Source organism: Talpa occidentalis, unplaced genomic scaffold, assembly GCF_014898055.3.
Source record: "Talpa occidentalis isolate TD23 unplaced genomic scaffold, MPIMG_talOcc4v2.1 talOcc4.8, whole genome shotgun sequence".
Taxonomy (NCBI): domain Eukaryota; kingdom Metazoa; phylum Chordata; class Mammalia; order Eulipotyphla; family Talpidae; genus Talpa; species Talpa occidentalis.
Genome location: NW_023605194.1, coordinates 99,367,476 through 99,385,334, shown reverse-complemented (window position 1 = coordinate 99,385,334; position 17,859 = coordinate 99,367,476). Strand labels below are relative to the sequence as shown.

At 40.9% G+C, this 17,859-nt stretch overlaps 1 protein-coding gene across 1 annotated transcript in view; it reads right to left on the bottom strand.

The window, feature by feature from the left end:
- The window catches only part of NAF1 (nuclear assembly factor 1 ribonucleoprotein), a 43,031-nt gene extending 29,512 nt beyond the window's left edge, over nucleotides 1-13,519 (bottom strand). The window contains 3 exon segments of the mRNA XM_037496412.2: nucleotides 8,713-8,881; nucleotides 13,036-13,229; nucleotides 13,232-13,519. Of these exon segments, the coding sequence (XP_037352309.1) occupies nucleotides 8,713-8,881; nucleotides 13,036-13,229; nucleotides 13,232-13,375 (507 nt within the window). The 5' untranslated portion in view covers nucleotides 13,376-13,519.
- Between the last annotated feature and the right edge of the window lie 4,340 nt (nucleotides 13,520-17,859).

Genomic DNA, 17,859 nt, shown 5'->3' with positions numbered 1-17,859 from the left:
AATAAATAAATCTTAAAAAAAAAACAAACAAACACATTACTAACATATCCAACTTGTTTACTTGCTAAAAGTCCTTTATTCTAATTAGACAAAACCCAGTAATAACTAGTACCTGTCAATATTGCTCATTGTTATAGCAACCAGAACAGTACTAGCACATAGGAAATGTTTAGTTTTTGTCATATTAGATGTATTATTTGGACAGTCCAAGCAAAACAAAAAAACCTCAGAAAAGGCCATAGTCTTTTTTTTGGTCACAGCAAAAATCAGGTCATGAAAGTAGAATTCCTAGAATTCAAATGGGAATTCTCCATGAAGAAAAGAACCTTGACCCAATCTACTTAAACTATACTAAAAAAGGTAGATTTCCAAGGAAGCTTTACAACCCAGAACTGACGCATAGATATGTGAGGTTTGCAGAAGCAAACATTATTATAGTTATTAGATTAGCCTCCTACTCCCTGATAACATAGTAGCAGAAGCCCCTGGAAAGATAAATGAATAAACCTCCTCAATCTCACAGTCTCCTTTAAAGAAATAAAGATTAATCACTTTGCTTTCCCATGAGTATGAGTATGTGTGACATGAAAAGAAAAGGAAGAAATAGACTCCAATAAGGAAAAAGTGCAGGACACATACTGAAGGACACTACCACGGTGACAGTGCATATAGGGTATAAAGAATCATAAGTAAAAGACACAGTGATAAACTATAAAGACACATTGATAAATTAAAGGTAGAAGTAATGGGGCCTCCCAGGTGGCGCAGCGGTTGAGCGCTCGGTTGCGAGGCTGCCCGCGGCCTCTGCGGCGCCGGTTCGATCCCCGGCTGCTCCCCGGCCACCAGAGGAGGGTCCCACATGGCGCGCAGACCTCTCCTGCCGCCCGCTGCTCCCCTCAGCAGTGTACTTCGGTCTTTCTGCCTGCTCTGCTCCCCACTCTGGCTCTGGTGAATTCTCTCACCCTCCCGTGCTTCTGAATGTACCCAGTGCATGTATAAACAAAACAAACAAACAAATAAATTAAAAAAAAAGTCTAAAAAAAAAAAAAAAGGTAGAAGTAATGACAGAACCTGGATTAGAAAGACCTTCATCACGTAGTAAGCAAAAACCAAGTATATTGAAGATAAAAGACAACAAGGCTTTTTACTGCAGGTCAGGATGATTGTTACAGCCTGGATTCTATTACAAGGGAAAGACTCCTTTTATCCTGCTTATCCAATACTAGATACTAGCAACATTTGACATGTAAATTTAATTAAAATTAGGTTATATTTCAGTCACACTAGTCACATTTTAAGTGCTTAACAACTACAGTATGAAAACAGCATGGATACAGAACATCTCCATGGCTGCAGGAAGGGCTAATGGACAGCACTAGTTTATATTCTTTCTCATACATTCAGAGCCACTTAATACAAAACATAGCCCTGACATAATAGCATCAATCAATTCTCAATCACAAATAAGCATACTTTTAAGACCACTTCTAACAGCAGGTGCCACATTACTATGAAGTCTTAATGCTAACTGAATATTTCACTTGAGAAATGAAGTTTTGTGATAAATCTTTATTTTTATCATTGTTATTTCCCCAAATCCCCTAAAAAAGCTATTTTGGAAGTGTAGCATCTACATCTAGAGATAAATATCTATGCCACCATTTAAATGAAATTAATATTAAATGTCTACTAACTCAAAATCAAAGGAGCAAAAGTGTTTTTTTCTGAACATATTCAGTACTTCAATATATAATAACAAGGCAAGGAAAACAAATTTCATGAACATCATCAATAAAAGAAAAGGCCACGTAGGAAAAAAAAATCCCAGATACATCACAGCATTTGGCAAATTATGGCAATTCAAAATACTGAAGAAATTGAATCATTTATTTCCTATACACTCCACAGTCCAAGTCAAAAAGACTTTATTAGGAAGTATGGTCCAAGCAAATACTATGTAAGAAAACTCATATTAGATGACACACATTCATCCTTCACCATGGCAATATATGCCACATTATTTAGAAACCAAATAATCAGACCCTTCAAATGATCAAATTCCAATATTGCTATATGCAGGACTCCACAAATACTAAAAATATAGAAAAAGTAGAATCTACCTGTTACTAATTCTGATCTGCTCCTTCCCACTTAAACCACCAAAGACAAGTCATTTTGTTTTTAACTATCAGTTTCCTTACCTAAAAGCAGAGAGGGAACTGAGCAGAAGTTTTGAATAATTCATACAAATATCTAAAATTATAATTTAAAAAATGTTTAATTTCATATAATGTTAAAGACAGAGCATTAATGCAAAAATTGCATACCAGACTCAAATGAAATTACTATGATGCTGTGATAATTAAGGTATTCATAAACTGGTATCAAAAAATTCAAGGTTCTAACCACACTTGTGAAATATCCATGAGAGGGCAATTCTCATTTGTGTTGTAAGTATATACTGTATTCTGATTCTCTAACAGCTGCATATACTACAAGATTGCTCAATCAAGCAAAATATTCAAATCAATAGGGTTCAACATTCAAAATCCACCCTATAAGAATTAAATTGTGGACGTGTCAAAAATTGTGGACCCAGTCAAAAAAATGGGTGTCTAAGACTTCCAGCACAAAAATGGAAGGAGCTAATGAATTGAAAATAGTCCTATGAAATGAGAACATTTATACTTTATAAGAACCTTGACTTCCCTGGCTCTTTGAAAGCTTATTATAGGGCAAGAAAAAAAAAATAACAATTTGATCACCTTCTGACACAAAATTATATAAAGAACCTTGATTTGGGTTTTCACTAACAAAGAAAGAAAAGAGGGGCAGCATAGCGTGGTGGGGAAGGAATCAAATGTTCCAAATAGAAATTAATCCTTTTTGCTATTAGTTTGAGGGAAAGTTTTAAAGGAGAAGATAAGCGGAATTCTATTATCTGACCACTTTTCTCATCTATTAAGTGAGCCTTCACTTTTCAGATATGCTGATAAAGTAGGATCCAATTCCTGGAGTACTGAAAGTTATGATTAGAAACGTTTTCCCCCTGTAGCTGGTAAACCATATTAGAAAAAAGAATGGTCTGTATATTGTGTCAACTATGACTACATGCAAAATTCACTAATTCACCAACTTCTCCAGAAAAGAGAATGAAATTTCACTGCATGAAATTCAATTATTACTTTAGCTATTACCAATAAGCACTAAGTGCCTTCCCTAATTATCCTATTGTATGACACTAAACTTAGATTCAGACTCAGCCCAATAAAAATTTCCACCAAAAAATGAAAGTCAACGCTTCCTTGGAAGTGCCTACATTTTTCTTTTTTAATAAATAGTGTTTGACTTGTTTTTCTCTAAAATTACTGTCACAGAAAGCTTATAAGAAAACTTTCAAAAGCTGACTCCCATGAACATCAAAGTAAGAGATTATACTTTGTCTCAGTAAGGAAAAAACTAGGACTATAACTCTAAACATTGTCTTTTATGTTAATTGAAGAATCCAAATTTCATCAAATCTGAGATAATAGAGGGTGTGCCTGGTGGCCTAGGGGTTATGTCTCAGCACTGCAACAGCCTGAGTTCCATCCCTGGCCAGGGAGCTAACCCACATATGGCGCAGCAGACCTCTCCTGTTTCACCTACTGCTCCCCTTACCAGTGTACTTCAGAGTAAACCTACCTGCTCTTCTCCCTACTCTATCTCTGGTGAATCCTCTCACTGCACCCCCCCACCTCTGGCCTGCACCCCAGTTCTTCTATGCAAAAATAAGCAATCTGAAATAATGAATTTATAGCAGTAAAATGAAAGCACTATCAAACAATGATAAGATGCCATCTATTAGTTCCAACTTGTCAGAAATGTTAAAAGGAAAAGAAAATGTCCTTTTTAGAACTAGCATTAGGTGTAACTATGATGAATGGATAAACAAATACTCCGAGTCCCATCCACATAGCCAACTCTGGGAATACAGCTGACATATGCAACAGACTTGGCCCTTTCATTGGGAAAGGTCATATTCTCTTCCTATGTACATCCAATCCATCTTTCAATCTAAATTCAAGCCATGTCACCATCCTTGGCCACTGCAGTGCAAGCTTTCCCTGTTCCAATCTATCCTACAGCTTCTTATGCCCAGTATCATTCATCTGGCATTCAATCATTAGCTGTCGTTACTTTGCGTTAAGCCTACGTGTATATGTTCACACTCTAGATAGATTCCTTTATAACAGACATTTAGTCTTTATCCTCTAGAGCAATCAGCAGAACTCACCAAAATCTAATGAGGAAAGGGGACTCTAATAAACACAAGGTTTGTATGTAATATTAATAATATATATGTATTGATATACAGAGAAGACATATACTCTATAAAACAATACTTATTTAAATTTTAAGGGATAATTCATTCTCGATGTTAAGTTTTACTAAAGTAATTTTGTGCAATGAAGCACAAAATTTAAATGTTTAAGCATTACTTTTAAAGACCACTGAATAGTAATGAAAAGCTTACCTTCTTTGAAGTATGTAAGTTGATTCTTAAATACTGGGTATTTTGAGGATGTTAATAAATACCAGCAGCATTCTACATGCAGTATATGTTATATATACCTACTCATAAAAAGCTGAAATTGAAAAACTACATTTCGGACAAAACTTAAAAACCAAGTTAGGCCTTGAAAACAACATATTCAGTCAATGGTTATTAAGTCTTGACCAATGTGTAAGATAATTTCATAGCCAATGGGAGGTCAAAAAGGTATGAAATAATCCACTGTAAATTCTGACCCCTCGAGATGGCCCAGATGTTTCTGCAGCCTCTTGTCAAGATGTTTTCAAGTACATGCCTCCACAGCTAGAATCACAGAGAGAACATAGTGTACTCATCCTAATTTCAAAGTGCATGTGTACCATATGCACTGGTAATAAAGGTAGTCTGCAAATATGAAGGTAAGTTTACCAAGAATCACCTACAAACAATTTTCTTGGTCATGCTATATTATGCGCATAATGGTACATTATTATTTCTATTGTAGCATTATCCATTTTTCATTACCACAAGCACTATAATCACAAGTTTTTATGTTATGCAAAACCTTTCAGATTTTCAAAAGAGAAACAATAAGCACTAGTTTATATAATTCACTGCTGGATTAAGACTGAAATGTCACAATTCCATAAATGTTTTTATGATTCAAAAATTTTAATTACATCTGAATTATGTGAAAGAGGAGCTCTGGGCATAAATTGCTATGAAAATTTTTTGAACAAACTTCATTTTCCAATTCATTCAAACAATGAACAAACCCAATGGTTTAATGTAGGTCTCAAAGCTGTAATATGTAGACTGCTTTACATTTACTGTGTAGGTTATATATAAATCCTCAGCATTAAAGAAGGGTGCATGTTTTAAAAGGATAATTCCACTTGGTTAAATTTAACATCAAATATTACATAATTGTGACATTATGAAAAAAGCCAAGTAAGACTCTCCTTTTCATTGCCACTATAGCTGACTAATCCCTCTTTTTTCTCTTCCCCACCTCTTCCATAAAAATCAAGTTATAAGCAAATCCTGTCATCCCAAAAAAATGTTTGCAATTCTCAAACATTTAGTTCTAAAAGAACAATCTCAAGGTGATTTCCATATACTTAAAGATATGTGATAGCTATGCGTGAGAACACCAGAACTTGACTCTGCAACAATGCAAGTATTTAAAAGGTAGACAGAAAAGCAACAAGTCTACTTGACAATCAGACTAAATGGGAGTAAAAATTAAACTCAGCATGGCTAAAACAACAAACTGCCTGGAATATGAGACATGTTATAAAGAGATGGGACATAAAACTGAATTAAATGGGTATGTCTATATTCTAGAGTTCTCCAAAGACCCAGCACAAATGAGACAATTAGTGCTGTTTGACTAGTTTTCCATGTGTATATTTTTTTTTAGCAAAAAACAACATGGATAGAATATTTCATTAATTTTCTTCAGAATTTCATTAGGCAAGTAAGTTAATGGCCTAAAAAGAGCAAAAACTCCATGCATCCTGCTGCCTGAGAGGAAATGATGTATCAGGACCTGAACAAAACAGCACATATGACACTAGATAAAGTTAGTTAACAGAAGAGGAGCACTTCTCAGAAAGTGAATTGTTATTTTCAAAACACACACACACACACACACACACACACACCTAAATCTATGCTAAGTAACAGAAGTGTCCCACAAGTGAGTAGAGAAATAACACTGTTCATGGGGAAGTTGACAGGGACACGAAATCTGTATACAGGGTAGAATTAAAAGGTGAATTTAGGCAGCTCTGTCGCCTATGACTACGTACAGGTGTCTTTTTTCCTTTTCCTGATAAACCTGTCCTTTATATGTTTAAAAAAATGAACTAAAGGTAAACAGAAATCAGTACTAAAGATTGAAATGACACTCAAAACTATGAGAATGTCCAAGAGGAATATAAAAAATTAAATAAAAAATAAGGCCAACCTCAGTAGCTGCCAGTACCCAGTGGCAATCCTATCCAAGTAAATTTAAAACAAATCCCCCTTCTCTTGAGGTAGTTTGACAGTCTCTGCAGCTCCCAAGCACAAGAGACCAACAGAAGTCAAAAATGATAACCCCATGGGCCTCCCTGGTGGCGCAGCAGTTGAGCGCTGGGTTGCGAAGCTGCCCGCAGCCTCTGTGGCGCCGGTTCAATCCCTGGCTGCTCCCCGGCCACCGGAGGAGGGTCCCACATGGCGTGCAGACCTCTCCTGCCGCCCGCTGCTCCCCTCAGCAGTGTACTTCGGTCCTTCTGCCTGCTCTGCTCCCCGCTCTGGCTCTGGTGAATTCTCTCACCCTCCCGCGCTTCTGACTGTACCCAGTGCTTGTATAAATAAATAAATCTTAAAAAAAAAAAAAAAAATGATAACCCCTTCCAAATACTTCCCTTTTCTTTCTATTGCTGATTGAACAGCATCTTCTGAAATATAAGCCTCCCTTTCCTGTGATAGAGAATCCATTCCAGTAGTTCGCAGGGGTTGATACCACCCACCCAATCTCCACTCTCCTTAGAATATGCACATATTCATTCTTCCTTTCGTTACTGGCTGTCATCTGCTCCCACCCTCACATTCGCCCATGTGCTTTCTCTCAAGCACTCACTTTCCTACCAGGACTCCCACACAAACAGGAATGACTCTGACTCATGCCCAAGCAATTTAAATGCCCACTCCACTAGCCTCAAGGACTTGTTCAGGGCTGTGTATCAGGCCCCAGGCACCAGTACAAGCCCTCCCCATGACCTTCATACAAGAGTGTCAGTGGTCAGGGCCTCCACAGTGGCACAGCGGGTTGAGCGCCGTACTGTGAAGCTGTCCACAGCCTCTGCAGCATGGGTTCGAGTCCCAGCCAGCCAGGGAGAAACCCACATGGCATGGCAGACCTCTCCTGTCTCGCCCACTGGTCCCCTCAGCAGTGTCTTTGTTCTGTCTGCCTGTTCTGCTCCCCGCTCTGTCTCTGGTGAATTCTCTTACCCTCCCACGCCTCTGACCTGTACCCCAGTTTTGTATAATTTAAAAAAAAAAAAAAAGAATGTCAGTGGTCAAACTTTCAAGGAGAAACACCTACTGAGCAGCAGAGAAGAGGCAGAGTTCAGAGATACTACATACTTGTAGTCATAGCATCCTTGGGATTCACGGCCAAGTTTCTCTCTTCCCTTGAACTTCAGAATTGAAGTCCTGGAAGAACTATAATATTTCAGAGCCCTAAATCAAAAAAGTTTATAACAGACTGGGAAACTCACTCCTCTATCTCTAGAGGCAGAGTGATCTAAAAGGACTAGGAACTTTTAAGTTTGTTTCTGAATTGTGCAAATATGAAGTGAGTCAAGAACCCAAACTTGAAAAATACAGACCATAATTGCTTCTTCCATACTTCCCCAAGACCTCTCAGAAGTGGCAAAGGAACAGGCCAGTCCAGTGTTACAAATTTTAAAACCCTATACTTTCCCAGCAAAAATGGTAAGTTTCTAATGAGTGAAATATACACTCACAATTCAAAAGTACTTCCAGCAATTAAATATATTTGTCTATTGTATTTACTATCATTCTTGCTTCACTTGATGACAAGAGAGCAGAAACTGGATTAGTCTTATATATATTAGGTGCACTATGACAGATAAAGAACATTAATCTTCTTACAAAGTAACTGTAATTAGTGAACATTAATTTTAAAAAGCATAACAAAAGTACATGTGAGGGTGGGGAAAATAAACATCTCTTGAATACAGTCAAAAAAAGAGAATGATTGCAATGGCCACTGCACAAAATTTTCCGACTTGTGGAGGAGGGAAAAAAAGGCAAGATTGCTAAACACACATAAAAAATATCTTCTAGAGGGGGAAAAAAAGGAAAATAGCAAGCTAAAATTACTACCTTGGAGGAATAAAGAAAACAAGTATTTTTTTCTTGCAAGAAAAAAAAAAAAGAATAAGGAATAGTTATCAAATGTTAAGAGTTAGAAGTATCCTTTCTACTTAGGCATCCTCTTTTACTTAACAAAGTCAAGGGATGAGAAAAATGTGTCCCCCCCCCCAGGAAGTTAAAAGAGCTTTCAAATTTTATGGAGCAGATACAGGCCAAATGGAATCAATGAATATCATGACATACTTCAGAAATGCAAATGAGGTTTAGCAACAAATCTGACTACTTACATTAAGAAGTAACTCATCTTTTGTTTTAAGTGGAAAACTCTTATTTTCCTTCTCAATCTGTAAATCATCTTCTCCATCTGATAGCACTGGAGGAAGTGATACACGAGAGGAAGATGATGAGGAAGATGATGAGGAAGAGGAGGAGCTTGAACTATCAGAATCTGTTTCACTGTAGAAAAAAGAACGGTTGAAAATTTAGTAAAACCCTATTACAGTGGTATTAAAATAAGTAGGAACTAAGTACTACATGTTTACCAATGCTGGTATTAGCCTTTTAAAGGTGACCGTGTATGGTATTTGGGAAACAGTAAGTCATCACCTAACATCCTGCACAGGTTCTTGGAAACTGACTTTTAAAAGAATGGAAATAGTCTTTTCATACAATGGAGCCAGGTTTGTTTCTCATCAACATTATAATGAAACATCAAAGACCTACTGTAGTCTTTAATCTATTCACAATATTTTCAAATCCCCCACTATAAATCAAACTCTTAAAAGAGTTTTATACAATAAATATGGGAGTTAATATAAGTTAACATGGGACAAATCACTGACAAAAAGAGAACTTGGGGAAAGGAACCTCTTACTAGTCACTAAAGACCAAAAATCTCTTCATTGACAATGAAGAGTTTCTTTTCAGTCTTCAAGTTACTTTTTTTTTTTTTTAATAGAGGCATATTTTATTTATTTATTTGTTTGTTTGTTTGTTTGTTTTTGTTTATACATGCACTGGGTACAGTCAGAAGCGCGGGAGGGTGAGAGAATTCACCAGAGCCAGAGCAGGGAGCAGAGCAGGCAGAAGGACCGAAGTACACTGCTGAGGGGAGCAGCGGGCAGCAGGAGAGGTCTGCGCGCCATGTGGGAACCTCCTCCGGTGGCCGGGGAGAAGCCGGGGATCGAACCGGCGCCGCGGAGGCTGCGGGCAGCTTCGCAACCCAGCGCTCAACCACTGCGCCACCGGGGAGGCCCTCTTCAAGTTATTTGCACACTCAAAGTCACCAACTATACTGACCACTCTACGATCTGATTACCCCTTTAGCCCCTGACTTCCACAGCAATTTTTGTTACAAATAAGCCTGCTCTTAATTTAAATTGTCAGATAGCCCTCTTCATTTCTTTTTATTGCTGTTTCTAAGGGTTTCATCTTCATCTTCTCTTCCCATGAATAACCTCATTCACTCCATGATTTCAATCATTATCCTCATGCAAATACTGATAATCTTCAGGCTTGACAACTCTAAATTTCAGCCTAATTTTTAGCTGCATTAACTGGTCACTTCTACATGAATAACATAAAATAGCAAGAAAGGAGGTACACTTTTCTTTCTTAATCCACTTCTCTCCTTTAAATCTATTTTATTTCACTAGAGGAATGCAAATTCACACAACGAAATACCACCTCTTGCCTGTTAAGAGGGTCATCATCATAGACAAGAGGAAACAAAGATGGGTTGGATGTGGAGAAAGGGGGATCCTTTGTGCTCTGTTGGACAGATTGTACCACTGTGTATTAGTACAGTCACGATGCACAACAGTATGGAGGTTCCTCAAAAAATTAAAATTAGAACTACCGTAAGATCCAGTGATCACTTTTCTGGGGAAAAGATCAAAAGGAAATTAAAACACTAATTCAAAAGATATCTCCTCCCCTATATGCAGATATGACATCATTCATAGCAGCACTATTTACATCAGTCAAGACATGTAAACAAATTATATCTATTTATGGAGGACTGGATAAGGCAGATGTGGCATATATACACAATGGAATATTATTCAGTCATAAAGAAAAAGGAAATCCTACCCTTTGGGCCACCATGGATGAACCTTGAAGGCAATATGCTAAAAGTGAAATGTCACAGGGGGAAAGACAAATACTGTAAGATGTCACGTAATGTGAAATCTAAAAAAAACAAAAAAACAAAAAACCTCAAAGAGAGATCAGACTTCAGACTACTTATGGTTACCTGAAGCACAGGATGAGGGCACACTGGTGGAATATGTTCAAAAGGTAAACTTTCAGTTATAAAATAAAGGACTAGGAATGTAATCAACACAATTATTGTTAACACTGCTGTAATACATACAGGAAAGCTACTGAGGTTAGATCCGAGGTCTTGTCATAGGAATCTTTTTTTTTAATCATGTGTTTGGATGTGAACTGAACTTACTGTGGTAATCATTTCACAATACATGTAAATTGAACCATTATACTATACATCTTAAACGTACTCCATGATGGCTTTTCTTGATAAAACTGAGGGGGTGGAGATGCATAGTGAAGAATTTACAGGTATGGTGGAATGCTTTAAAATCAGGATTTAGGGCCTCCCTGGTGGCGCAGCAGTTGAGCGCTAGGCTGTGAAGCTGCCCACAGCCTCCACAGCACTGGTTCGATCTCCGGCCACCAGCGAGGGTCCCACCTGGCATGCAGACCTCTCCTGCCGCGCCCACTGCTCCCTTCAGCAGTGTATTTTGTCGGTCTGCCTGTTCTGTTCCCCACTCTGGCTCTGATGAATTCTCCCACCCTCCCGTGCTTCTGACTGTACCCAGTGCGTGTATAAATAAATAAATCTTAAAAAACTTAAAATAAAATAAAATAAAAATTTAAGATTTGCTTTAAAATTTGCAGGTTAAATAACAGAAATGTTAGAGAAAACAAGATTTGCAAAAGTTTTATCTTTTATCTGTTATGCTCAAATGTACATCTCTGGACCAGAATTGTCCTCCAAACTCTAAATGTTATCCTACTGCTCAACTGACATGTCCTATTGGCTGTCAGAGAAGTCTCATATTTACTGTCCACATTTGCCATTCCAACTGGCCTCCAGCCCCCATTTCAGCTAAGGTAAATGGGGGATCAGACTTATGGTTACCTAAAGCACAGGATGAGTACCCTGTACCACCTGAGTAACCTGAACCACCACCCACCCAGTTGATGCCTTGGTTTTAGCCCTCTGCCTTATCTATTAGCATACTTGTTGCAAATGACTTAAAAATATTTCATCCAGACAACCATGGTCTCATTATGGACTAATGCAATATCTTTCCTACTGTTTGCACACTGGTTGTGTTCCACTCATGCTTCTCTGCTTTCACTCTTGAATCCAGCTCAAGTCCTCTACAGAGCAAAGCATGCTGGAATGTTAAACTGAACATGCCATTTCTCTATCTAAAATTCTGCAATAGCTTTTCTGACAATTAGAATTAAAACTTTTAACCATAGAGTCCTATAGGATTGGACTCTCCTCTATTACTTTCTAATAATTTCACAATTCACCTTGCTTGGTCCATCAAATTTTCATCAATTATAATTTTATCCATGTGGTTACTAAGAGTTTTCATCCTCTCACTACAAGGATCATGTCTATTTTGTTCACCTGTTCAGTATCCCACATAACAAACTCAATGTTTGTAATCAACGTTCAGTGTGGTTTAGTAACATACTATATGCTTTAAGTCCTTTCCCATCACAAGGTGTCATATTTAAAAGCCACAGGTGTAGGGGAAGGTTAGTAGAGAACACTCATAAGACCTACGCAGAGCTTAAATAATACTAAATAACAATACCTCTCTCATTTTAAGAACATGTGATCCCTTTAAGGATTCTACAAATTAACAAAACTGTCAGGAGTCAATTTAGAAACACAAAAGAATCCTTTAACTAATATTCAGTCTATCTACTTCGAAAAACCAGATCAGGGCCTCCCTGGTGGCACAATGTGTTATGCACCTCACTATGAAGCAATCCACAGCCTCTGCAGCACGAGTTCGATCCCCAGCCAGGGAGCAACCCACATGGTGCAGCAGACCTATCCTGTCTCGCCCGCTGCTCCCCTCAGCAGTGTATTTCAGTCAGTCTGCCTGTTCTGTTCCCCAGTCTGTCTCTGGTGGATCCTCTGCCTGTACCCCACCTCTTGTATGCATAATAAATCTTTTTAAAAATTTTAAAAATAAAGAAAAACCAGATCACACGCCGAAGTTTATGAAATGCGAGTCTGACACAAAACTCAAAATTATAGCCACAACTGGAGGGCCCCAAATGAATACTGCAATAATCACAGAACCTCGTTTTTCACATTCTACCTGAAAATGACAAAATTTACATAAGGCCTTCAGATGACTATATTTAGGGAAGAGCGGTCTGATTATCTGACTCCGATTCACAACGCAATTCGCAGTGGACGCGAGGAACGGGCGGCCCCCAGCACAGGTGAACTCCCGGCCCGCGCGGGCACCCCCCGCCCGCAGGCCCCGCCCCTCGCAGCCCGTAGGGGACACGAGGCCTCTCCCCGCAGCTCCGGGACCAGCAGGCAGCCCGACCTGTCGGAATCCGAGTCCGAGGTTCCCAGGGGGTCCGAGGTCCGGGGCGGCTCCGCGGGGCCGGGGCCGCAAGTCCCGCCGGGCGTCGGTTCGGCCGGCAGCGCCGGGCCCTCGGGGGCTACAGGGCTCCGCGCGGGCTGCGGCTGCTGCTCCTCCGCAGGCTGAGCCTCCGTGGCCTGCCCAGTGTCGGGGGTCTCCCCTCCGACTGGAGGGGTGGCCGCGGCTCCGGGGCAGCACTGGAACCCCGAGACACCGCTGCCTGACCTTGGTCACCCCCAAAGCCGGTGCCATTGAACTTCAGAGTTTCCAGCTGAGCGGCGGCTGCCTCCACTACTTCCATGGCGTCGCGCCGGAGCCCTCGTCAGGCTCACGTCCCGGGCGCGCCGACGAGCTCGCGACTCTCCCGGGGAAAGGGAAAATCACGTCGGCAGCGGACGTAGCAGCAGCGCCGGCGTCCGAATTCCCGCGGTTCTCCGGTAACCACACGCGGGGCAGCCCGCAGACACGCCCCCGCCGCCGACTCGGCGCACTTCCGGGAAGCGCGTGACGTCACGCGACGCGACGGCGCCCGCCGGGGGCGGGGCAGCCCCGGGACGCTCGGAGAAGGGACTTGCGGTGTTGTCTGTTGTCGCGGAGCCGCGGCTCAGCCTGCGAGTCCGGAGGGTTAGACTTTCCTTTTCCCGGACCTGGTTTCTGCCCCCAGCGAGGGAAGCAGGAGGGTTAGTGGGACGTGAGAAAAGCCTGAATGCGCGGTGCGCTGCGCTGTGCAGCGGAAAACTAAGTCAGCCAGTCCAGCAGACGCTGGTAGGAACTTCAGGAAAGTTAAAAGAGGTTGAGACATTGATGTAAGTTAAAGCGTTGAGGTTAAATTATTGTCATTCACCTAAAATAAAAGTACTACAACTGGGCCTCCCTGGTGGCGCAAGGGGTTGAGGCGCAGCCTGTGAGGCTGTCAGCAGCCACTGCAGCGCGGGTTCTATCCCCGGCCCGGAAGCTACCCACATGGCACGGCAGACCGCTCCTGTCTCGCCCGCTGCTCCCCTCAGCAATGTATTTCGGTGGATCTGCCTGTTCTGTTCCCCACTCTATCTCTGGTGGATCCTCTCGCCTGGCGCACCTCTGGCCTAGTGCCCCAGTTCTTGGATGCAGAAATGGGTAAATCTTTAAAAAAAAAAGAAAAGAAAATACTACAACTATTTCACTTTTTGCAAGGACTCTCAGAATAAAGGAAGCAGGAATGGTGAAAGGTACATTGCTGTTTGTTGATGTTATGGTGTCTGTATTATAAACACTGCTTCATAGAAAGTGGAATGAGACTAAAATGTAAAAACTTAGCCTGGGAAACCATTACTCTAGATCATAAGGAAGGCAAGCAAAAAGTTCTTAGGATTGAGGTCAGAGATGAGAATTTTCTGGCTTCCTATTAGAACTTCAATTTGAGGCATCAGTCCCTTAAGTAATAATAAGTACACACTGATACCAGTTATTAAGAGTACATATGTAGCAAGGACTGTGCTAAGTATTTTATCCATTATTCACTGGAAATGTATTGTGTGCCCTCCACAATAGTAGACCTTCCTAGAAAGTTAAAACTAATAGTACAGTCTGTGGGTTTGTTAGGGGGAAAGGATGTCCTGAGATAATCTCATACAGGCTTTGTGGACTCCACCCCCACTCCAGACTAAAGCCATCAGGACATTGGGAAAGACAAATCCCATCACCACCAAGGGGAGGGTGGCTGGGACCTGAGGGTGGAGTTGGGCAGCCAGGTTGGATATAAAAACCAAACACGTGGGCCTTGCTCGCTCTCTGGCTCGCGATCGCTCGCCTCCTGGCTTCACCGCTCCTGGCTGGCGGCCAACTGAGAGCGCCATTTTGGGATTCCTGATCGGCGGATCGGGTAGGACGCATTTAAAACTTTGTCTCCCACTTTTCTCCCAGAGCTGTACATTTCCTCATTTCCCTTTCCGTTGTAAATAAACCTTTTATTAACCTTTCACGTGTGCCTGCAGTAGAGCATTGATAAGTCCTTTTAAGCGCGCGGGTGAGGACCCACAGTCAGGCACCCCGTTTTGTATCGGGGTTGCTCTACAACAGGTTTAGGGAGCTTACAAACTAACTGAAGTAAAATGGTCAATGCACATGAGATAACTAAAAAGACTTGAAATGTGGAATAGAAGATGCAAGTTCAGCAGTAATAGGGAAGTAATACTGATGGGCTGTGTCTTGGAAATCCTTCAAAGACAAGCAGGATTTAATCTTGAGATACTGGAAATACCAGAAGTATTTGGAAATAGGAGACTGTAACCAGACCCCCTTCATCTCATAATGGTAAATAGAATAAAATGGGTTAAAGTAAGAATCAAATATTGAGCTCACTCCGTCACTTTCCCTTCCTGTGTAATTTACTCTTGAGCTGCATTCCTGGGAACATTGAGAACTAACTGTATTAATTCTACAACAGAATTAATTGTACCCCTTCAGGGATAAAGAAATCAGGGCAAGCCCCTGCCGGCAGCTAAGGATGGTGAGCCGGCCCCACCCCACCCCCAGGAGCACACTCTGCTGGAAAATGTAGACATTTAACTCCTGATGGCTGCACCACCTGGTGCCTCCCCAGCACTGGCAATTTGAAGCCCCTCACTCTCTTTATGCCCCACATCTCCCCAAATTCCTCCTTCGTGTATAATCAAACCCCTTCAGGGCCTGCTTATTAGGGAGCTAACACAGTTGCCAGCTCCCTTGGTGGCTACCTCATAATAAGCTCCTCTGAATAGATATATTCTTATGGTTTAAAGTTTGACTTTCTGGGCATGAGAGAATGATCCAGTTTGTTTGTTTACAATTGAATTTTGATAGGAAGGTCAAAAACAAACAGGTTTTGGAACAATTCAAATACTGTGCCATATGCTATGCTCTTGTCCAGAAAGCCAAACTCTGAACCATGAGGGAGAATGGAAAACAAAAGCTACTTTGAAAGGGAACGGCTAAGAAAAGGAAATCTTTCCCTGTTAAAGAGTCATAGAGCTGGAAATACAAAGTAAATAACAAGTATGCTTCCTTAATAAGCATATGTAAACAAGGTCTGGCAACCTGCTAGGCTGATTGATCTCCCAGGCCATCCTCAAAGATCTTCATCCTTCCCCTTTTATTGTGTCAAGAATTTGTATGCTAACTAACCAATGTTATCAATGTAAAGTGGTTATGTATAAAAGAGACCCTTTGTCCCCAGACTGGTGCTCAGACCTTACGGGGTTACCCAGGGCTGGGACCTCATGCATGAGTAATAAAGCTTCTCCTGACCTCACCATTCCTGAAGTACTGCTTGTTCTTCCCCTGCTTGGGTAAAATGCTAGAATTTATTTCTGCAACACTTTGTATTCGATTCTGTTTAGTTTAACCTTTTCTATTCCAAGAGATTTTAGGTCTGGCTAGAGAATTGAAAATTGCAAGCAGTAAATGCTGTTGTAGAGAAGTGTGTGATAGTAGAAGTGTTGGAGTCTGTGGGTTTGGAGTGCGGGGTCCTTGCGTTCACTCTGGGAAAGGTTTCACCAGAGTTCCCTTTTCAGCAACGTACGGTGAGTTCCCCAGGCAAGTTTCTCCTCGAGACAGAGACATTAGTTATATTTAAAGGGCAGGTTTATTAGGGTAGGGATAAAACAGTTAAAGAGACTTGCAAAGACACAAACGGGCAGGAAGAGCTGTCCAAGAAGGGACAGGTTTGCTAAAAGAGGCTTGCATGTTTGCAGGCGGGCAGCCTTGACAGGTCACGGGCAGGCAGGAAGGCTGCTGCCCTGCAGAGGGAGAGAAATGGTGAAAAAAGGCACCTGCATAGTCATGGGCAAGATGACAGCCCCGAGCCAGTGCAGAGACTGCACTGATATAGTCTTCTTCTGTTTGGCAGGGCTCACTCCTTGTGAGCTGTCATTTGGTTGCTAATTTTGGATAACTATGTAGAATTTGAAAGGGACCAGAGATTCTTCAATGGGCTCAATCTCCATATCTTTATCTTTGGGGTTCTGCTGGGCTCAATCTCCATATCTTTAGACTGCACCTCTCCTCCGGATACTAGTGTCTGCAACTGTGTGGATGGTTATGCTAATCTCTTCTGTCCCCACTATTCTTGTCTTCCATCAGAAGCATGTTTTATAGAGATGGCTGTACAAATGGGAATTGTAAAGAGGAAGTACTCTGAAAGGAAGACTTTACAATAAATATGACATTTGAGCTGGCCCTTTGATGAGAACCATGAACTTGGTAATATGAAAAAGTAGGCAGACTTCCTACAGGAGAATAAATAAGATCATGTAATTTCCTGCTTAAAACCATAAATATTAGTAATCATGCCACATCTGCTTTGGTCTTCAAAGCTTTACCTGATCTGGCTGCTACTTATCCCTCCAATTTCCATCTCCTGCCACTCTCTTCCCCTTTGTTGCAACTTTTCTCACTGATCTTTATCTCCTTTCAACAACAGATTTATTCTCTACATATGGCATTTTCATTTTGCTGTTTTCTCTTCTCTTTATATGGCTCCTTGCTTATTTCACTCATGTCTCTACTTAAATGCCATGGCCTAGATAGGATTTTCCAGACTACATAATCTAAACATACCCCCAAAGCCAATCACTCTCTAGTTCATTTCTCTTTGTATAAATAGCACTGATTTTCATATAAACTGTCTTATTTATTTTCGCTGTTTTCCCACAAATTGAGTCTTATGTACCCACATTACTAATTCACAGCCGTCTTTCAGTATCCAGACCAATAACAAACCCTAAAAGAATTTTTTTTTTAACGGAAGAGTGAAGAAAAAACAAAGTT